General features: G+C 39.5%; 1 protein-coding gene across 1 annotated transcript in view; it reads left to right on the top strand.

Annotated features, from left to right (window-relative positions):
- Window positions 1–16,962, top strand: part of Gabrr3 (gamma-aminobutyric acid type A receptor rho3 subunit) — a 63,964-nt gene that overhangs the window by 39,330 nt on the left and 7,672 nt on the right. Inside the window, 1 exon segment of the mRNA XM_008841736.2 lies at window positions 12,168–12,364. Within this exon segment, the coding sequence (XP_008839958.2) occupies window positions 12,168–12,364 (197 nt within the window).

Below are 16,962 nucleotides of genomic sequence, written 5' to 3'. Positions count from 1 at the left end.
AAACATTCCATTAAATTTGAATTTCATAATAGATAAGAACAAAGTAACATTTCTTGATGTGTAACCCTACTCCTGACACAATATACCTAAAGTAAGCTTTATCAACTTGGGTGTTCACTGTTCCCAAATAGGCCCCCATGACTAAGTGTTCATCCCACTTCTGCACATCCTTTCTGATGCTCCCTCTGCCCAGCATGCCTCCGTAACTGTCTTTCTCTGTCAAATCTTGTTATCTCTCCATTGCTGGAAGTAGTTGCTGATGCTTGAAACATAGTGCACCCACTCTTTTAACCACACAGTGTCCCTTAGGTATTTTCCCTCTAGTCCATGTTTAGCTATCACACAGTAATCGTTTTCCTTATCTGTATTGATAAAAGCTCTTTAAACACAATGATTTCTGTTGCCATCTATATGTCCCTGCAGTGACTAGAGCAGTCCTGTGTACATGTGTCATGTATAATACGCAATTATGTTCCCAATATTTAGCATACCATGTTTTGAATAAATTTTCAGGTTCAAAAAAAAAACAGTAGAAATGACATTGTGATTAGGTAATTCTCATAGGAGATAACAGTCATCAAAATTTTTTATATTTCATTTATTATTTTTATTTTATGTGCATAAGTGTTTTGCCTGCATGTATGTAAGTACATCTGTGTCATGCTATACCCACAGAGGTCAGAAGAAGGCATCAGATTCTCTGGAACAGAAGTTGCAGTTAGTTGTTCACCCCCATGTGGGTGCTGGAAATTGAATCTGGGTCCTCTGCAAGAGAAGCCAGTACTCTTAACTGCTGAGCCATCTCTCCAGTCCCCCATCAGAACTTTTGATGTATGGTGAATCAGAAATGCTCTCTCTTCATTGATTTGATAAGGAGAAAATACACTATAATCATACTTACTAAAGGATAGTTTAGCATTTATGGGAAGAGGAATGGTATATATTTTCCTCTCATTCTTATTCCCCTTCTTCTTTCTTGCCTCCATCATTCCTTTTCTTCTTGGCTTCTGTTCTTGAATTATGCCATTCTCTGTACTATGTATTAATAAATGGCATCTTGATACCAGATGTATCAAATGAAGGCCTTCAAAGCTTTCAGGTCTATAATCATTCATGGAGAAAAACACCTAACAGAGGACATGCCATATACTTAGAAATGTAAATATCCAGGGAACTAGACAAGAGAGATAATGGAGCCATCACAGAGATTACCAGAGCTTCTAATGACTGTCACTGGACTCTGGTTCCAATTATGAGGAAAAAGAGATGCTCTGGCCACTGAGTAGTGCTGATAGCCATCCATCTCCTTTTCCCTTATATCCTTCATATTTTTTACTGCTTATGCCTGTAGGAAATTTTTTCTTTTTTTTTTTACTTATTTTTATTTTATGTGTATGCGTGTATCGCCTGGGTTAAAAAGGCATTGTTGCTGTTCAGTCACATTAGGTCCCAAGATGAAGTCACCACTGACCTGCAACATGGCAATCACAACCCGGTGGGCAGCATTCTGGGAAACAGAAACTAAACCATCCTAGTTTCTCAGTAACCACCTGACCTTTGCTTTTAACAATGTACCCTGATCATAACAGCAATTTTCCATCACCTCCAACTGAAAATCTGAAAAACAACTAACTGAAACTGCCCCACACCAAGGCACCTGCTACTGACTCATTCCCCACCCTACCTGCAACGGTCCCATCACCCCCGCCCACAAAAGAAAAACTATAGAATTCAGCCTGCTGTGACAAGAAAATGCTGCTCCCTTTCTCCCGTGGGAGCAGTCCAACAGCTCATCCATCCCAATAAATTTCTTCTTTTCTCCCCTCAGAGTGGTCTCCAGTGGTCCTGGTCTTTTCACAAACCTAACATTTACTCCATTCTTTCAGCCAGTGCTGATTCTAATTTTTCATAAAGATTTATTGAAAGAACATTCTGTCTCTCTTTTTAAAATTTTTATTTATTTTTAAAATTTTATGTGTATTTGTGTATCGCCTGGATGTAGGTAAGTGCACCCATGTTGTGCAATGTTCGCGGAGGTCAGAAGAGGCTGTCGGATCCCCTGGGACTGGAGTTAAGGACAGTTGTCAGCTGCCGTGTGGGTGCTGGGATTTGAACCCGGGTCTTCTGCAAGAACAACCAGTGTTCTTAACTCTGAGCCATCTCTCCAGCCCCAGGAAAATTTTTCTTACATGAAGGCAACAGGTGATTCCTTCCCTCCCAATCAGAACTACATGCAACACATCAACTGGGGTGAGCAAACTCAGTAGCCCAACAAGTGATATCTGTCTGCCTACTGCCATCATACTGGCTAATGAACTGCTCCACCTGCCTGGACAAAGACGGCCAGTGAAACATAGACATGAAGAATTCTCCCTAGACTGCCTTTAATACACCCACACAGGTGCTTAAAAGTTAATATGGTGAAGCTGCAGGGACTCATGGGAGCCAAGTTAAATGGCCTGAGTAAATATTTTCTCATGACTTTTCTAATTCTGCATACCTATATCAGTAGGTGGGAATGTAATTTTCTAATCCCAGTATATGACCTTTCCTTGACTAAATGGTCAATTCATGTGATTCAAAACCCCTTTACTGGGATGTTAACTTTAATGGATCTGGAAGGAATATCATTTGTCAAAGTTAATGTACTTCCAAGGGATGGCTCAAGACATAAGCATGTTTAATATAGCTCTAATAGTCCTGACTTCCACTTCCATTGCTTCAGGAATTTATGTCAGTTTATATCATTCACTCCTGCATCCAACAATTCCTCCTCCCCACTCTCCATCATTTTATTGTTATTGTTATTGCTCATTTTATGCAATGAAATTATAGAGTGCTGGCTTTTAAAATAATAAAGCTATAGTAAATTAGTTGGTCTAAGCATCCTTTTGAAGAAATAACTCATAGTTACTTCTCCCCAGCAAATATAGATAGTGCGATTTTTTTTGTTGTTGTTAATCCAATAGTCAATAACCACAGTGTACACTTTTAAGTCATGTACATTTCTACCTTTGTTCTAAATCGTTATTTTATCCACTAAGTCCTTATTATTGCCTATTGAAACAATGAAATTCTATCTTTTATCTTTTAAAATCAAGAGAAGACTTTTTATGTATTTTACTTTTTAAAAATTTATGTATTTTTCTAAATTATTTATTTAATAACCACATGATTAGAAGAAGCATTGAATTACAACAGCATTGACATATTCAATAACAGTTTTCCAGAGCAAGGATACATCTCTTTCAAAAGTGGCTGTAAATTTTTAGGTTCACAGTTGAATTAATATAGTTACACAATATTGTACTCAGTATAAACTCTATAAGACATAAAATTGAATGAGGTTTTAACCTTTTAAAAGATCTCCATTTCATTTGAAAAATATACTGTTTCATACAGAAAATCTCATTTTTTTATTATTTTTTAATTTAATAACCACATGATTAGGAGAATCATTTCATTACAGCTTTAACATATTCAATAACAATTTCCAGAGCAAGGATACATCTCTTTCAAAAGTGGCTGTAAATTTTTAGGTTCACAGTTGAATTAACACAGTTATACAATATGGAACTCAGTATACACCCTGTAAAACAAAATTGAATGAGTTTTTACCCTTTAAAGATCTCCATTTCATTTTAAAATATGCTGTTTCCTACATTTTTAATGCTACTAATGCTTAGATGTTTACATGTGTGTCTTTAATCTCTATGTATCTGATTATTACTAGTCACGGTCAGTTACACTCAGATCCCTTGCACCTGAGTATGGATATAAAGTCATCAGGTAGATTTCAATGGTAATATTTATCACCTCTACTAATTAATATGAAGTAAATTTTTATGCTTCCTCCTTAAATATGTCTTTGGTTTTTTTTGGGGGGGGGAGTCTTTTTGAGAAAGGGTCTCCCTGTAGCTCCAGCTGTCCTGGAACTCACTATGTAGACCACGCTGGACTTGAACTCACAGAGATCCCCCTGTCTCTGCCTCCCGAGTGCTGGGATTAAAGGCGTGTGCTACCACATACCCGGCTTTTTTTTTATTTGTTGATTTTTTTGTGAGTATATCATACAGAACATCCCACACAATCTTATTCATCTATATACCCACTTCCCAAATGGCACCCTCCCATGGCCACCCCCTCCCACATACTGGAGCCCATATACTCTGTCATCCCTGTTATGGTCCACTGTGCTGTTGACACCCACAGCCATTCTCCAGTGCTTGTCTGTCTGCTGAATCTAGTCAGCCTATCTAGAGATCCTTGTTTTAGGAACATCAGCTGTTCCTCATCTAGCAGCAATCAGTTGTCAATATTCCTTTAGATAAAATTGGGGTCTGCTGTTCATTTTCTCAGTTCTATGCTGGGTTACTGTCTGGGAGTCTCCTGTGCCACCTTGGCCATTAACTCAAAGGAAGGTATCTCCTGTTTGGCATTGTTTCTTGTTATGTAGCCTTTAGCTATACATATGGACTCTTAAAAATTATATTGACCCCATTAATCTTTGGTTATACTTTCCTTTTGGATATTTAAGACCCTACAGTTGGCCCAAATAAAACAATTTATTTTTACTCTTCAGATCATTTTGAGGATCTGTTCCTCAGGGATAACTTGGGCTTGGGAGGGGCCCCTGGCTCCATTCTTTCACCAGTTCCATCTATGTGAAGATAAGTCAAAGGTCCTGTTCGACCATGGTTGGCTTCTCCTGGAAGCATGGAGGAAATATTTCCTCTGTGTTGACCCTCCTCTTTGTAGACTGAACACTGGTTCAAGTCCATCTGGTGGGGTCTCCACATCCTCCTTGATCAAGAGGACAGGTAACTCACAGTTACAGGACATTCTGAGAGTTTTTTTAGTCAGCTTATCTAGAGGTCTTTGTTTTAGGAGGGTCAGCAGTTCCTCATCAAGCAGTAATCAGTTGTCAATGTTCTTTTGGATAAGATTGGGGTCTGCTGTTCAATTTCCCAGTTCTATGTTGGGTTACTCTCTGGGAATCTCTTGGGCCACACTGGCCAACAACTCAAAAGAAGGTATCTCCTATCTGGTATTGAGGAAGACATCAGAAGCTGGAAGTACCTCCCATGCTCATGGATTGAAAGAATTAATATTGTGAAAATGACCATCTACCAAAAGCCATTTATAAATTCAATGCAAGACAACAAAAACTGTCCTTTATGCCCTTCTGACCAAATTAGTATAGGCCTCAAAAGTATGGCTGTTAAACATCCAAGAAGGTTAGTTCCACCAGTCTGGTACTTTTAATTACTATATGCTCTGTAGATAGAGCTTGGGCAAAGACCAAAGGATAGCCAAAACAACCCTGAGCACTAAGCACAATGCTGGGGGGATTACTATAGCAGATACTAAACTGTATTACAGCACTATGGTCATAAAAACACATGTTACTGGCACAAAAATAGGCCCATAGACCAATGGAACAAAATTGAAGACCCGAATATGAGTACATGCAATCATAATTTGTCAGTAGGTTGTTGGCCTAATATGATTAGTTCCCTCTGGTTTTTTAAAACTAGCTAGGCATTGTTTGTCTCTCATATTGTCTAACCCTTCCATCATAGTTTCCCCATTTAAAGTGCCCCCATTTTTCCCTTAATAATACCTAAAATGTGCCCCCATTTTTCATCTTTCTCCCTTAATAATACCCTTCTCCTATGGTCCTACCTCTCTTGAGCTACTTCTTTCCCTTTATCCCCTAGGTTCCTTGTATAACTTCCCCCCCCTTTAAAATAACCTCATTTTTATCCATATCTCCCTTGTTAACACCTGTTCGCTACTGTTCTTCTCTTTCAGATTCTTTCTTTTACTCCTTAAACTCTGAAACTGTTAGAAGAAAACATTGGCAATAACCTACAAGATAGAAGTGTATGAAAGGATTTTCTAAACTGGGGGACATCAACTACCCAGGAAACAAGGTCAAGAATCAAAAAGGCAAGAATTAACATGTGGGACCTCATTACACTAAAAAGCTTCTGTACATCAAAAGAAGCAACCAAGGAAGTGAAGAGAAAACCCACAGAATGGGAGAAAATCTTCACCAGCAACACATCTGACAGAGGTTTAACATCCAGAATATATAATAAACTTAAAAAACAAAGAAGAAAGGAAGTAACCCAATTAAAAGATGGGATAAGGAACTGAACAGAGTTCTCAAAAGAAGAAATAAAGATGGCAAAGAAGCGTGGTGGCACACGCCTTTAATCCCAGTACTTGGGAGGCAGAGGCAGCAGATCTTTGTGAGTTCAAGGCCAGCCTGGTCTACATAGCAAGTTCCAGGACAGCTGGGGCTACAAGGAGACCCTGCCTCAAAAAGACCAAAAAAAAAGGCATTCAACATCACTGGTAATTAGGGAAATGCAAATTACAACCACTTTAAGATTTCATCTTACCCTAGTCAGACTGGCTAAGATCAAGAGACCAAATGATACCAAATGTTGGAGAGGATGTGGGGAAAGGGGAACACTCATTCACTGCTGGTGGGACTGAAAACTTGTTCAACCCCTATGGAAAGCAGTGTGGAGAACTCAAAAAACTACAAATGAACCTACCATTTGACTCAGTTATATCACTCCTTGGCAAATACCCAAAGAACTCATCCTGTTGCAGAGACACTTGTACATCCATGTTTGTTGCTGCTCTTTTCACAATAGCTAAGAGGTGGAAGCAACCTAAGTGTCCCTCAACTGACAAGTGGATAATGAAAATGTGGTTCATTTATACAATGGAGTTTTACTCAGCAGTAAAGAAAGATGAAATCATGAAAGTTGCAGGAAAATGGATATAACCAGAAATTGTTATACTAAGTGAAGTAACACAGACTCAGAAAAAAAAAAATGACATATGTTCTCCCTCATATGTGGATCCTAGCACCAAATCCTGATAAGTGATTATGTATCCCGACATAACTACAGGAACCAAGATAATGAAAGGGAACCAGGGAGGTAGAGGAAAAGAAAGAATCCGAAAGAGAAGAACAGTAGGAAACAGGCCTTAATAAGGGAGATATGGATAAAAATGGGGTTATTTTAAGGGGAGGGAGGAGGGAAGGTTATACAAGGAACCTAGGGGATAAAGGGAAAGAAGGAGCTCAAGAGAGGTGGGACCATAGGAGAAGGGTATTATTAAGGGAGAAATGGGAAAAATGGAGGCACCTCAAATGGGGAAACCATGGTGGAAGGGTTAGACAACGCAAGAGATAAATAATGCCTAGATAGTTTAAAAAAAAGAACAGAGGGAACCATAGTAGTCCAACAACCTACTGACAAATTATACATACAACTAGATCAAAGAATAAAATATATGTCTAGGCAACGTTTATTTGAGGGCATTTGGTCTTTGTCCAAGCTTTATCGACATTTAGAAATTTTGAACTAATGTAAGTTACCATATAGGAATATGAGCTCAGGATCCCTTCATTTTCTAGTAGAAGGTTTTAAAGGGATTAAAACTTTTGGTGTTTTGAAAGTACAAAGTACTCTCTGTGTGCCTTTTGATTTATCTCCACAGGATTTTGTAGCATCTTGCCTCAGCGATCTGCCATGTATGGAAATTGGTTTATAATCTTATAAACAAAATGGAATTCCCTTCAGGTCTAAAATAAAAGCTTAGTGTGATTATCCCTGCCCTTAATCCCAGTTCTTGGGACGCAAAGGCAGGGGAATCTCTGTTAGATCAAGGCCAGCCTGGTCTTCATAATGAGTTCCAGGCCACCTAGGCCACAAGGAGACCCTGTCTCAAAAAAATAAAAATAACCCAAGAAAAAAAATGAGGTAAAAACAGGGTCCTCTTAAGGGTTCTTAGTCTCATTTATAAAGAAATTTGAGAGTAGACTCAAACAGAAGCTTTGAGACAATTTTATTAGAATTTAAGGGGAAAATTCTCAGGACACTAAACTGTAAATCTCAGCAGCTTCGGTGAGGGGGAGAATGGAGGGGAGAAGAAAAAAGCCATGTAGTCATGCTGGTTTAGAGCCTGCATGAATGTCAGACATGGTGGTTGTGCAACCACATGAAGAGGGGAAGGGAGCTTTAGAGAAAAGGTAAGAAGAACCCAGGCGTGGTGGCACATGCATTTAATTCTAACACTCTGGGAGGGAGAGGATCTCTGTGAGTTCCTGGCCAGCTGGGGTTACAGGGAGACCCGGTCTCAAACAGACCAAAAAAAAAAAAAAAGCCCAAAATGTTGGGGCAGCCCAGAGCATTATGAAAAGCATGTTTAAAAAAAGAGATATAAAGAAGAAAAGGAGAGGTTACGCTTTTCTGAAGAACTCTGAAAAGCGGGCACACATTTAGAGAAGCACTTGTGTAACCTGATCCAATCCCTAAGCAAAGCACTAGGGGAGAGATTCTGGGTAGGAAAAGTTTGCCAGCCCATTAATGCCCTAAGTATTCCACCCATCTCTTTAGCATAACTTAAGGTGAACCCACCTTCCTAGGGGTGGTCCTGTCACCAGGTGATCTGAAAAATGTTCAAGTTCCACCCAGACCAGAGATGTTACTGTCTTCACTAGTTTTAAGAAGTTTTTTGCTACTGTAACAAATGCACAGGTTTAGCATTGACAAGGAAGAATTTGAAATCTGCTCTTGACAAAATTTGGGCCAATCACTTAGCTATTCTTTGGACATATTTCTTTTGTGTAATGTGTGGCTAATTGATATTTACCAAGGTTCATGGTAAGTAAATACTCAATTGAAACAAGCAGGTTTTATGCTGTAATCTTGGCTCCAGATCTACGTATAATGTTAATAAAAAATTCACATCTTAATACTTATGTACCAAGTGTGTTTTGGAGCCAAAGCATGTAAACAGCATGTAGTTATATGCAGGCTATTGATTTTACTGTTATTGGTGTAAAACACACAGTGGTGTGTGCTTAATGTTAAGAGCTAGAATAGGGGCTAGAGAGATGGCTCAGCAGTTAAGAGCACTGGCTGTTCTTGCAGAAGACCAGCCTTTAATTCCCAGCACCCACATGACAGCTAACAACCAACCGTAACTTCAGTTCCAGGGAATCCAACACCCTCTTCTGACCTCCATGGGCATTGCATGACATGGGTGCACTTACTGGCATGCAGACAATACACTCATTCACATAAAATAAAAGTAATAAATAAAAGAGCTAGAATAGTATTTAGGAGTTCAAATCAGTATCAAGGTGAAATTCTGGGTTTTCCCATGGTGACCATCAAATACCAGGTTGTATTGTTCTTTGTTGTGCAAAGCAAAAAAATTCTTTCAAAAGAAATGGAATGCCTCTGTAGAGTGGCCATTGTGTTTAACACTGGGCTCCCTCCAAGGAGGACCTCACACATTCTTTTGCAGAAAGGATAGAAGTCTCTTGGTGAAAGCTGTCCATGCTGTGTATCTTTCGTTAAGAGTGAATCATGGTGCTTTTCCTGCTTCTTGGAACTCCACGAAACTTAAAGATTTCATTTGCACCTCCTTGAAGGGAAGTTAAGAAATAAACCACACCAGCCAGTGTGCATTTCAGATATTTACAACATGGTACCTTCTCTCTAGGCAGCACTCTAGCAAGAGCTCTCTGAAAATTAGTGTCAATATAGAATGGCCCTCCCTGCAGCCAGCAGTTTATTAAAGTCTGAGTCGTATTTTCCTCCATTGTCCCTCAAAACTCAGACCTCATCTCCTTTGATGCTCCTGCAAGAGATGAAAGAGAGGAAAGGAAGAGAAGAAAAAGCCAGGAAAAGGGGGAAGCTTCTAGAAAAATGATAGAAAGAAAAGGAAAGGGGAGTAAGAAAGCAGAGGGGCTAGAAAGAGGAAAATTTACCAGTGGCTCAGTAACTGAACCTCCAAAAGTAGCACACGGCACACTCTGAGTTTCAACTGACGTATAGCTTTATTAACAAGGGATAATGGTAACCATAGCTGCAAAAGCTCAACTCTCACCTCAAAGGAGGTAAGAGATAGTTTATTCTGGAGCCAAATATGAGTGCTGATGGTCTGAAAACACATTCTCAGGTCACCCCAAATTCCATGTTCCAACATGGTAACAGTTTCATGAAGTTTTTATTGTAATGATACAGAGGAGAAAAAGTGTCCCCCTAGAGCATTCTTAGTCTTAAATTTCATAAGAGAATTTAAGAATGGACTCAAACGGAAGATTTAGAACAATTTTATTAGAATTTAAAGAAGAATCCTCAGGGTAGGCAAGCTGAGAATCTTGGCAGCTGCCTTGAAGAGAATGGAGAGGAGAAGGAAAAAAATGAAGCTGTGCAGATTTAGAGCCTGCACGGAAGACAGACACAGGGTGGACTGACAGACACATGACTGGGAGAAGGAAGCTTTAGAGAAAATGTAAAGAAATACAAGATGCTAGGGGCAGCGAAATCATTAAAGAAAGCATGTTTAGAAAAGGGATATGAGGAAGAAAAGGAGAGATATTACAGACTTACAGAGAGCCACATGCTTGTGGCTGGGTCCAGAAGCACAGCTCTAGGAGGTGGGGGGATTCCAGGCAGGAAAAGTTCACCATCTCATTAATGCAGTAGATATTCTGCTCATCTAAGCATACTTAATGTGAACCCACCTTCTTAGGGGTGATCCCATGACCAAGTGATTAACCAATGACACTGGAAAGGTGGGTCTTCCAACAGACAGAGATTTTATTTTTTGACCAGTTAATCTTATGGGGCTTTTTTGCTACTCCAAGAATAACAAAACAAAGTCATAAATCAAGACACTTTTCAAATATATTGGTGAAAACACACTAAGTAAGCAGTTACAGCAAAAGAGAAATTTCAACTATAAGCCTCAGATCTTATCTGATGTCACTCAGCCTTTAGGTTGGTATAAGCTGGTTGTCTAAATTAATATGCTCCAAAAGGTTTTGAATCTGTTAGTCATAGGTTGTTAAGTTAGAAACAGAGGTGGGCAAGAAAGACAGTTCAAGATAAATGGTAGTTGGGCTCTGGACCTGCAGGATTCCAAACTCTCCACAATCACTGAAGTTCTAATCAGTTATCAGTTGATCAGCAAAGAGTTCAGTTTTAAGATGCAGTTTTTCAGGGAATTTTTCTTTCACACTCTTTAGCATTCTCTATGCAAGAATCATATGGTAAATACTAGTCTACAATAGTACCGAAGATCACCCAAGAAGAAATAAGCTCCCTTTGCAGTAGCAAAGAGTAGTAGACCAAAAGACAATTTATCAACTGAAATAGTTATTAAAAATTTAGGGAAAGGCTAATGGAAATGAGCTTTGGATTTCTTTCTTTCTTTCTTTCTTTTTCTGTCTGTCCTCTTTCTCTTTCTTTCTTTCTTTCTTTTTTTCCTTCCTTCCTTTTTTATCAGGCAATTTTTACCTTTCTGGAATGATAAGAAATGGCCCTTTTGAGGGGAGACTCCAGATATGTATGTTGCTTTCTGTGTCTTCAAATGGAAGGAAGGATACATTATAGGCAACAGTGAAAAACAGAGGTAGAAAGAAAAATCCAGTGAAAGCCTCTAGGTATGGGAGTTCACTCCAGCTCCTGCATCACCAAATTGATTTTGTTCTGGAGATGCACATGCTGGTGTGATCAGCACCAGATCCAGGAACTCAATGGTTAGGTTGAACTGGCTCAGCAAACTTACCTAAGTTACTCCATTTTGTTCAGAGCCATTTTAGCAGCAACTTTGCTCCACACCAAAAGGAAAATGGGAACTGCTGGGTCTCGGGAAATTGTTCTAGCCATGAACCATGGAATGTGCTAATTCCAACATTTTACATCTGGCTAACAGCTTGTTTTCACTTCTATAATCCGCTTGCTATTTTAGGTCACCTTGACACAGAGCATAAGACCACTCTGTTATCCTGTTATTATGTGACCACCTGGTAACTGCTGATTTAAGCTTTCTTACTGTACTTGTTATGGCTAGGAAGTTGGCTGCTATGTTGTACAAACCTGATTGGTTCAAAAATGTCCTGTTTGAATAATATTTCTGTAACCCTATAAAAACTCTGATCCAACAATCATCAGGGCTGCTTCTACTCCCGAGATAGACAGCCTGGCCAGTCAAAAATTAAAATTTACCTTGCTACTTTTCTTAAAATGGTACTGGTGATTTATTTATTTATTTTGTTTGTTTGTTTGCAAACTCCATCCTATAACAAGGTCACTGAGCTTGTCATTGTTCTTGAACCACAAGAATCACCATGGTACTCACCATGTCCATGATCATCACTGATGTGAGTGTCGCCATGCCCCGAGTGTCCTACATCAAGGCAGTGGACATCTACATGTAGGTCAGCTCCCTCTTTGTGCTTCTGTCAGTCATTGAGCATGCAGCAGTGAATTACCTCACTACAGTGGAAGAGTGGATGTGGTTAAAGAGGAGAGGGAAGGTACAGCCTTGCCTTCAGTATCAGACCCTTCCCTTTCCTTGGTTTCCTTTCCTGTTATTGTGATAAAATACTCTGACAAAAGCAACTTAAGGAAGAAGGATTTATTCTGATTCACAATCCTAGGGCACAGTCCATCATTGTGAGGAAGTCATGGCAGCAGGAACTTGAAGCAGATAGTTATATAGCATCCACAATCAGGAAGCAGAGAGCCATGAACACATGCTGCTACCCCTTTCTCCATTTGTACAGTCCCGGATCCCATCCAGGAAAAGGTGCTACCCACATCAAATTATGTAATTAAGATAATCCTCCACAGACATACTCAGAGGCCCATCTCCCAGGTAATTCTAGATTCTGTCAAGTTGACAATTAACACTAGCCATCACAGTGGCACAGAGTACCTCTTTAGTAACCCTTTCTTAACAGTTTTGAACACTTGCATTAAGTCCAATGCTTTAGCAAGATTCAAGGTTGCAGGATAGTGATAATATAATGTGGAACTTTGATCTCTGTTTCATACTAGCAGCTTTCCTCGGCATCATCATTCACCTCCACCAGGGGCTTTTGTGCATGGAAGAATTCCTTCAGCATGCACTTGTCCCTGACTCTGCCACAAGAAAAGAAGGGGGGTTGGGTACAAACCGGTGTTTTAAATGAATGATGATAATAATAGCTGGCATGTAACGAGCGTTCATTATATATTGACATTATGTGGTTTGATTCTAAGAGTAACCCCAAGAGACTAGTGCTTCCTCACCCTCATTTCACAGAGATATAAGTATAGGCCAGGCTACAGAGCTCATCAGGATTCACTCTTGAATCTTTGTGACTCCCAAAGGCTGTGCTCTCAAATAATAAATGATATGGTTTTTCTCCTTGTCACCCAGAAAGGTGTTAAAACAAAGTAAGGGGCTCATCTCATCATAACAGCCTGGCAATGAGGTGCCTTCTGTACTCTAAAAGTGATTGTGCTTTTTTTGACATTGCTTATTAAAGTGTCTTGGTTGCTCTTTACTGCTTCATTTCAAAAAGGATTACGCACCACTCTCCTGTTCTTGTGAAAACTAACAGGAGCTATTATACTTTGGAATCTGAATTCTATTTAAGAACTGATAGAATTCATTTGTTTGTTAGCCTACATTTAGGGAACAATGTGTGCTTACGTGTGTGTGTGTGTGTGTGTGTGTGTATGTGTATACACATACACATAATTTTAATAAAATATATTTACGTTGGTTAAGAGATTTTAATATGAGCTTTCATGCATACTCAGAACATTACTTAATATTTTTATATTTCTAATGAGAATGTTTCATGCTTTCAAAGTGTTTTTACATCATCTTCTGATGGAACTTCATATTAGTTCCACTGCATAGGTTTTGCAAAGACAATCATCACTGTTTTAAAAAATGAAGAAGCAAGATTTTAATGAAATAAAGTGATTTGCCAAAGGACTCATAGCCAAGTGAGTTGCTGCTGCAATTCAGGCCTCCAAGAATGCTAACTTCAGGCTTTTATGTCCTTCACATCAAAGCCCTATAGGAGCTGGTTTTATTTCTCCTGCTTCTATTTCTTTTGTAGACAGCATGTCACATACATATGTATCCCGAAGTGTGTGCATAAGGACACCTTGAGCTTTTAGACCAGCATGCCACAATGGTGCATGCACACCATCTGTGTTCTGTGGCACGTGACTCTGCAGGGCTGAGGTAAAACCTGCAACTCTGCATGGCTGACAAGGTCCAGGTGATACTAAAGCCACCAGTGCTTACCCACACCGCAGCTAGCAATGATTTAAAAAATATGTGACATGAAAGCTGACAGAACAAAATGAGAGGGAAAATGTTCTTGTTATGTTTTCTCTTCTTTTGGTGATTGGATAACCCAAAGAAGAGACACTGAAGTAAACAGATCACTCAGCTAGTTCTTTGACTGGAATGTGTGTCCTTGTTCTCACCTGTTTACTACACCTGATTTACTTTTTTTATTAATTAAATGGTTTAATTGACAATTTCACACATGTGTATAGTGCATACTAGCCACTCTCACGCCCACCCTCTCTCATCTCCCACCTCCCGTCTACCCACCTCTCCTCTTCCTACAAATCACTTTCTGACATTCATGTATACTCATTTTATTTTGTGATCCATTGAGTTTAACCAGGACCATTTACCTGTGTGGCCACGGTTTTGGAACTATCCATCAGTGCCTGGTGGGCTCAGCAGTGGATACACAACAGAAGATAGTAATTCCCCCTTTCCCAGAGTCTATCGATAGCTAACAGTTCAAGGGCAAGGAGCAGGCCACAATGAGCCCTTCTCCCATCCCTGACTGATTATTGACAGGGCCAGTCCTGTGCAGGCCCATTGTTGGTAACCTCAACTGTTGTGCGTTTATGATTACAATGGTTATGTTGTGTCTAGAAGATGGTTATCTCAGTCCTTCAGCCTATCTTTTGGTTTGCCTTGTCTTCCACAATATTCACTGAGCTTTAAAGGGGTGGTATAAATGTCTTGTTCAGGACTGAGCAATCAGCTATCACTTATTCTCAAAACCTTGGGTAATCATGAATCACTGTCATTCACTGCAAAGAGAGGCTTCTCTCCCTGAGCATAAACATTAATACTTAGAAAGCAGTGTGATATTATTTCAATGTAATTAAACAACATTAGTAAGTTCCTTCCTTGGGCCTATGACCTCCCTAGGCATGGGTTGTTAACTAGACTTCCAATACCAAGCATGGGTTTCCTCCCATGGAAGGGGCATGATAGCCAATCAATAGGTGGCTGGTTACCTCCACAAGTCATGATACTATTGTACAGGTGGACACATCTTGCCCAGCAGGTTGATTTTTGTGTTCATAGGGTTCACAGCTAGGTAAGACAGTTGATGCGCTTTTCTCCCTCAGCAGCCTGCATAGTATCTTCCAGCACTTTGAAAACTAGCCAGCAGGGTGAAAGCTTCTAGCTCAATTACAGCTTGCTTTCTCAATATCTTGCAGCTGAGGTTTGTCCTCTAGTTCTAGTGGACAACCAAGAAGGCTAACAAGAGCCTGTATAATTTTGAAGGCCTCTGTGGTCTCTGTGACCAACTCTTAGGGAGATATCCCACACTGTGGAATGGGATTGCTTTAATCCCAGTACTTGGGAAGCAAAGGCAGGCAGATCTCTGTGAGTTCAAACCCAACCTTGGCTACACAGTGAGACCCTGTCTCAATCACTCATTCACTCACTCACTCATTCATTCACCCAATAAAACGCCTTAGTGGCTGGAGAGGGAAATGTAAAGACCATTTCTAAATCTGTTTCTATTGTACAGTTGACTTAAAAATCTTTGAAAATAGTAGTTTATTGGTAAACTGTAGACTATAAACTTTAAACAATTACATAGATTATTCTAGATTGTCAATATGGAGAAAAATTTACATTCTTAGTTTTTAAGGTTTTTTTTGTTTTGTTTTGTTTTTTAATGAATTTGTGTGTGCCTGTGTGGGTGAATGCTAATTGAGGCAGGTGCCTGTAGAGGCCAGAAGAGGGCACTGAATCCTTTGGAGCTGGAGTTACAGGCAGTTGTAAGCTGTGGGTGCTGGGAATTGAACTCAGGTCCTCTGGAGGAGCAGTAAGCACTCTTAACTGCTGAACTATCTCTTCAGTCTCCTCATTCTTATTCTATAAAGATTAGCCTCCTTAAACATGCTGATGACATTTTGTTTAGATAAAAAGAGGACAATGGATGAGATGAATCAGTAGTCGTCTAGGTAGGCATGGAAATCACTGAGAAGCCTGTAGTACGTATATCCTCACATCTGTGGTTGAATATTATTGCCTATCTGAGGCTAATCAGACTTGTCTCCATTGCACCTTTATTTTGTCCATATTCAATATATTATGGAGACTTTCTATTGTTAAAACAAAAGGGACAATGTAATTCAAAAGCATTGGTTCCCACTGGTTAGTTCGCTGACTGAACAAAACAGTCTCCAGTCTTTTGAATTCAGTAAAATACTAGAGTTTTAAATTGCTGTGAACCAAATCCATGTTTTGATAGAATTTATTCTGCAGCCTCTAATTTGAATTCTGAATGTTTTCATCTAAAATAGCCTCTCAATGTTTGCTCATTTTCGACATCCCCAAAGATCAAGAAGGTGATTTTGTTTCCTCCAAAAGCAATTACTAACAGCCGCTTCCCAGACATTCTTCTGTACTAGCAAGTCACTATTGCTCCCAGAGTAAAACCTTAAAGAGCAATTTCAGTTTAGATTCAGTTAGACACTCAAGCTAAAAACCATTTTTGAGACAGGGTCTCCCTGTAGCCCCAGCTGTCCTGGAATTCACTATGTAGACCAGGCTGGCCTTGAACTCACAGAGATCCTCCTGCTTCTGCCTCCTGAGTGCTGGGAATAAAGGCGTGCGCCACCACTCCTGGTCAATTTTCTTTTTTTTTTTTATTTTTAAAAATGATTTATTTAATAACAACATACTTAGAAGAAGCATATCATTACAACACAATTGACATATTCAATAACGTTTTCCTGAGGTAGATGCATCTCTTTCAAATTTGGCTGAATTTAGGTTTACAGTTGAATTATTACAGTTATA

This window comes from Nannospalax galili, unplaced genomic scaffold (genome assembly GCF_000622305.1).
Source record: "Nannospalax galili isolate Female #2095 unplaced genomic scaffold, S.galili_v1.0 scaffold821, whole genome shotgun sequence".
NCBI classification, from domain to species: Eukaryota; Metazoa; Chordata; class Mammalia; order Rodentia; family Spalacidae; genus Nannospalax; species Nannospalax galili.
The sequence above is the reverse complement of the archived record's forward strand: the minus strand, read 5'-3'. Positions and strand labels throughout refer to the sequence as shown.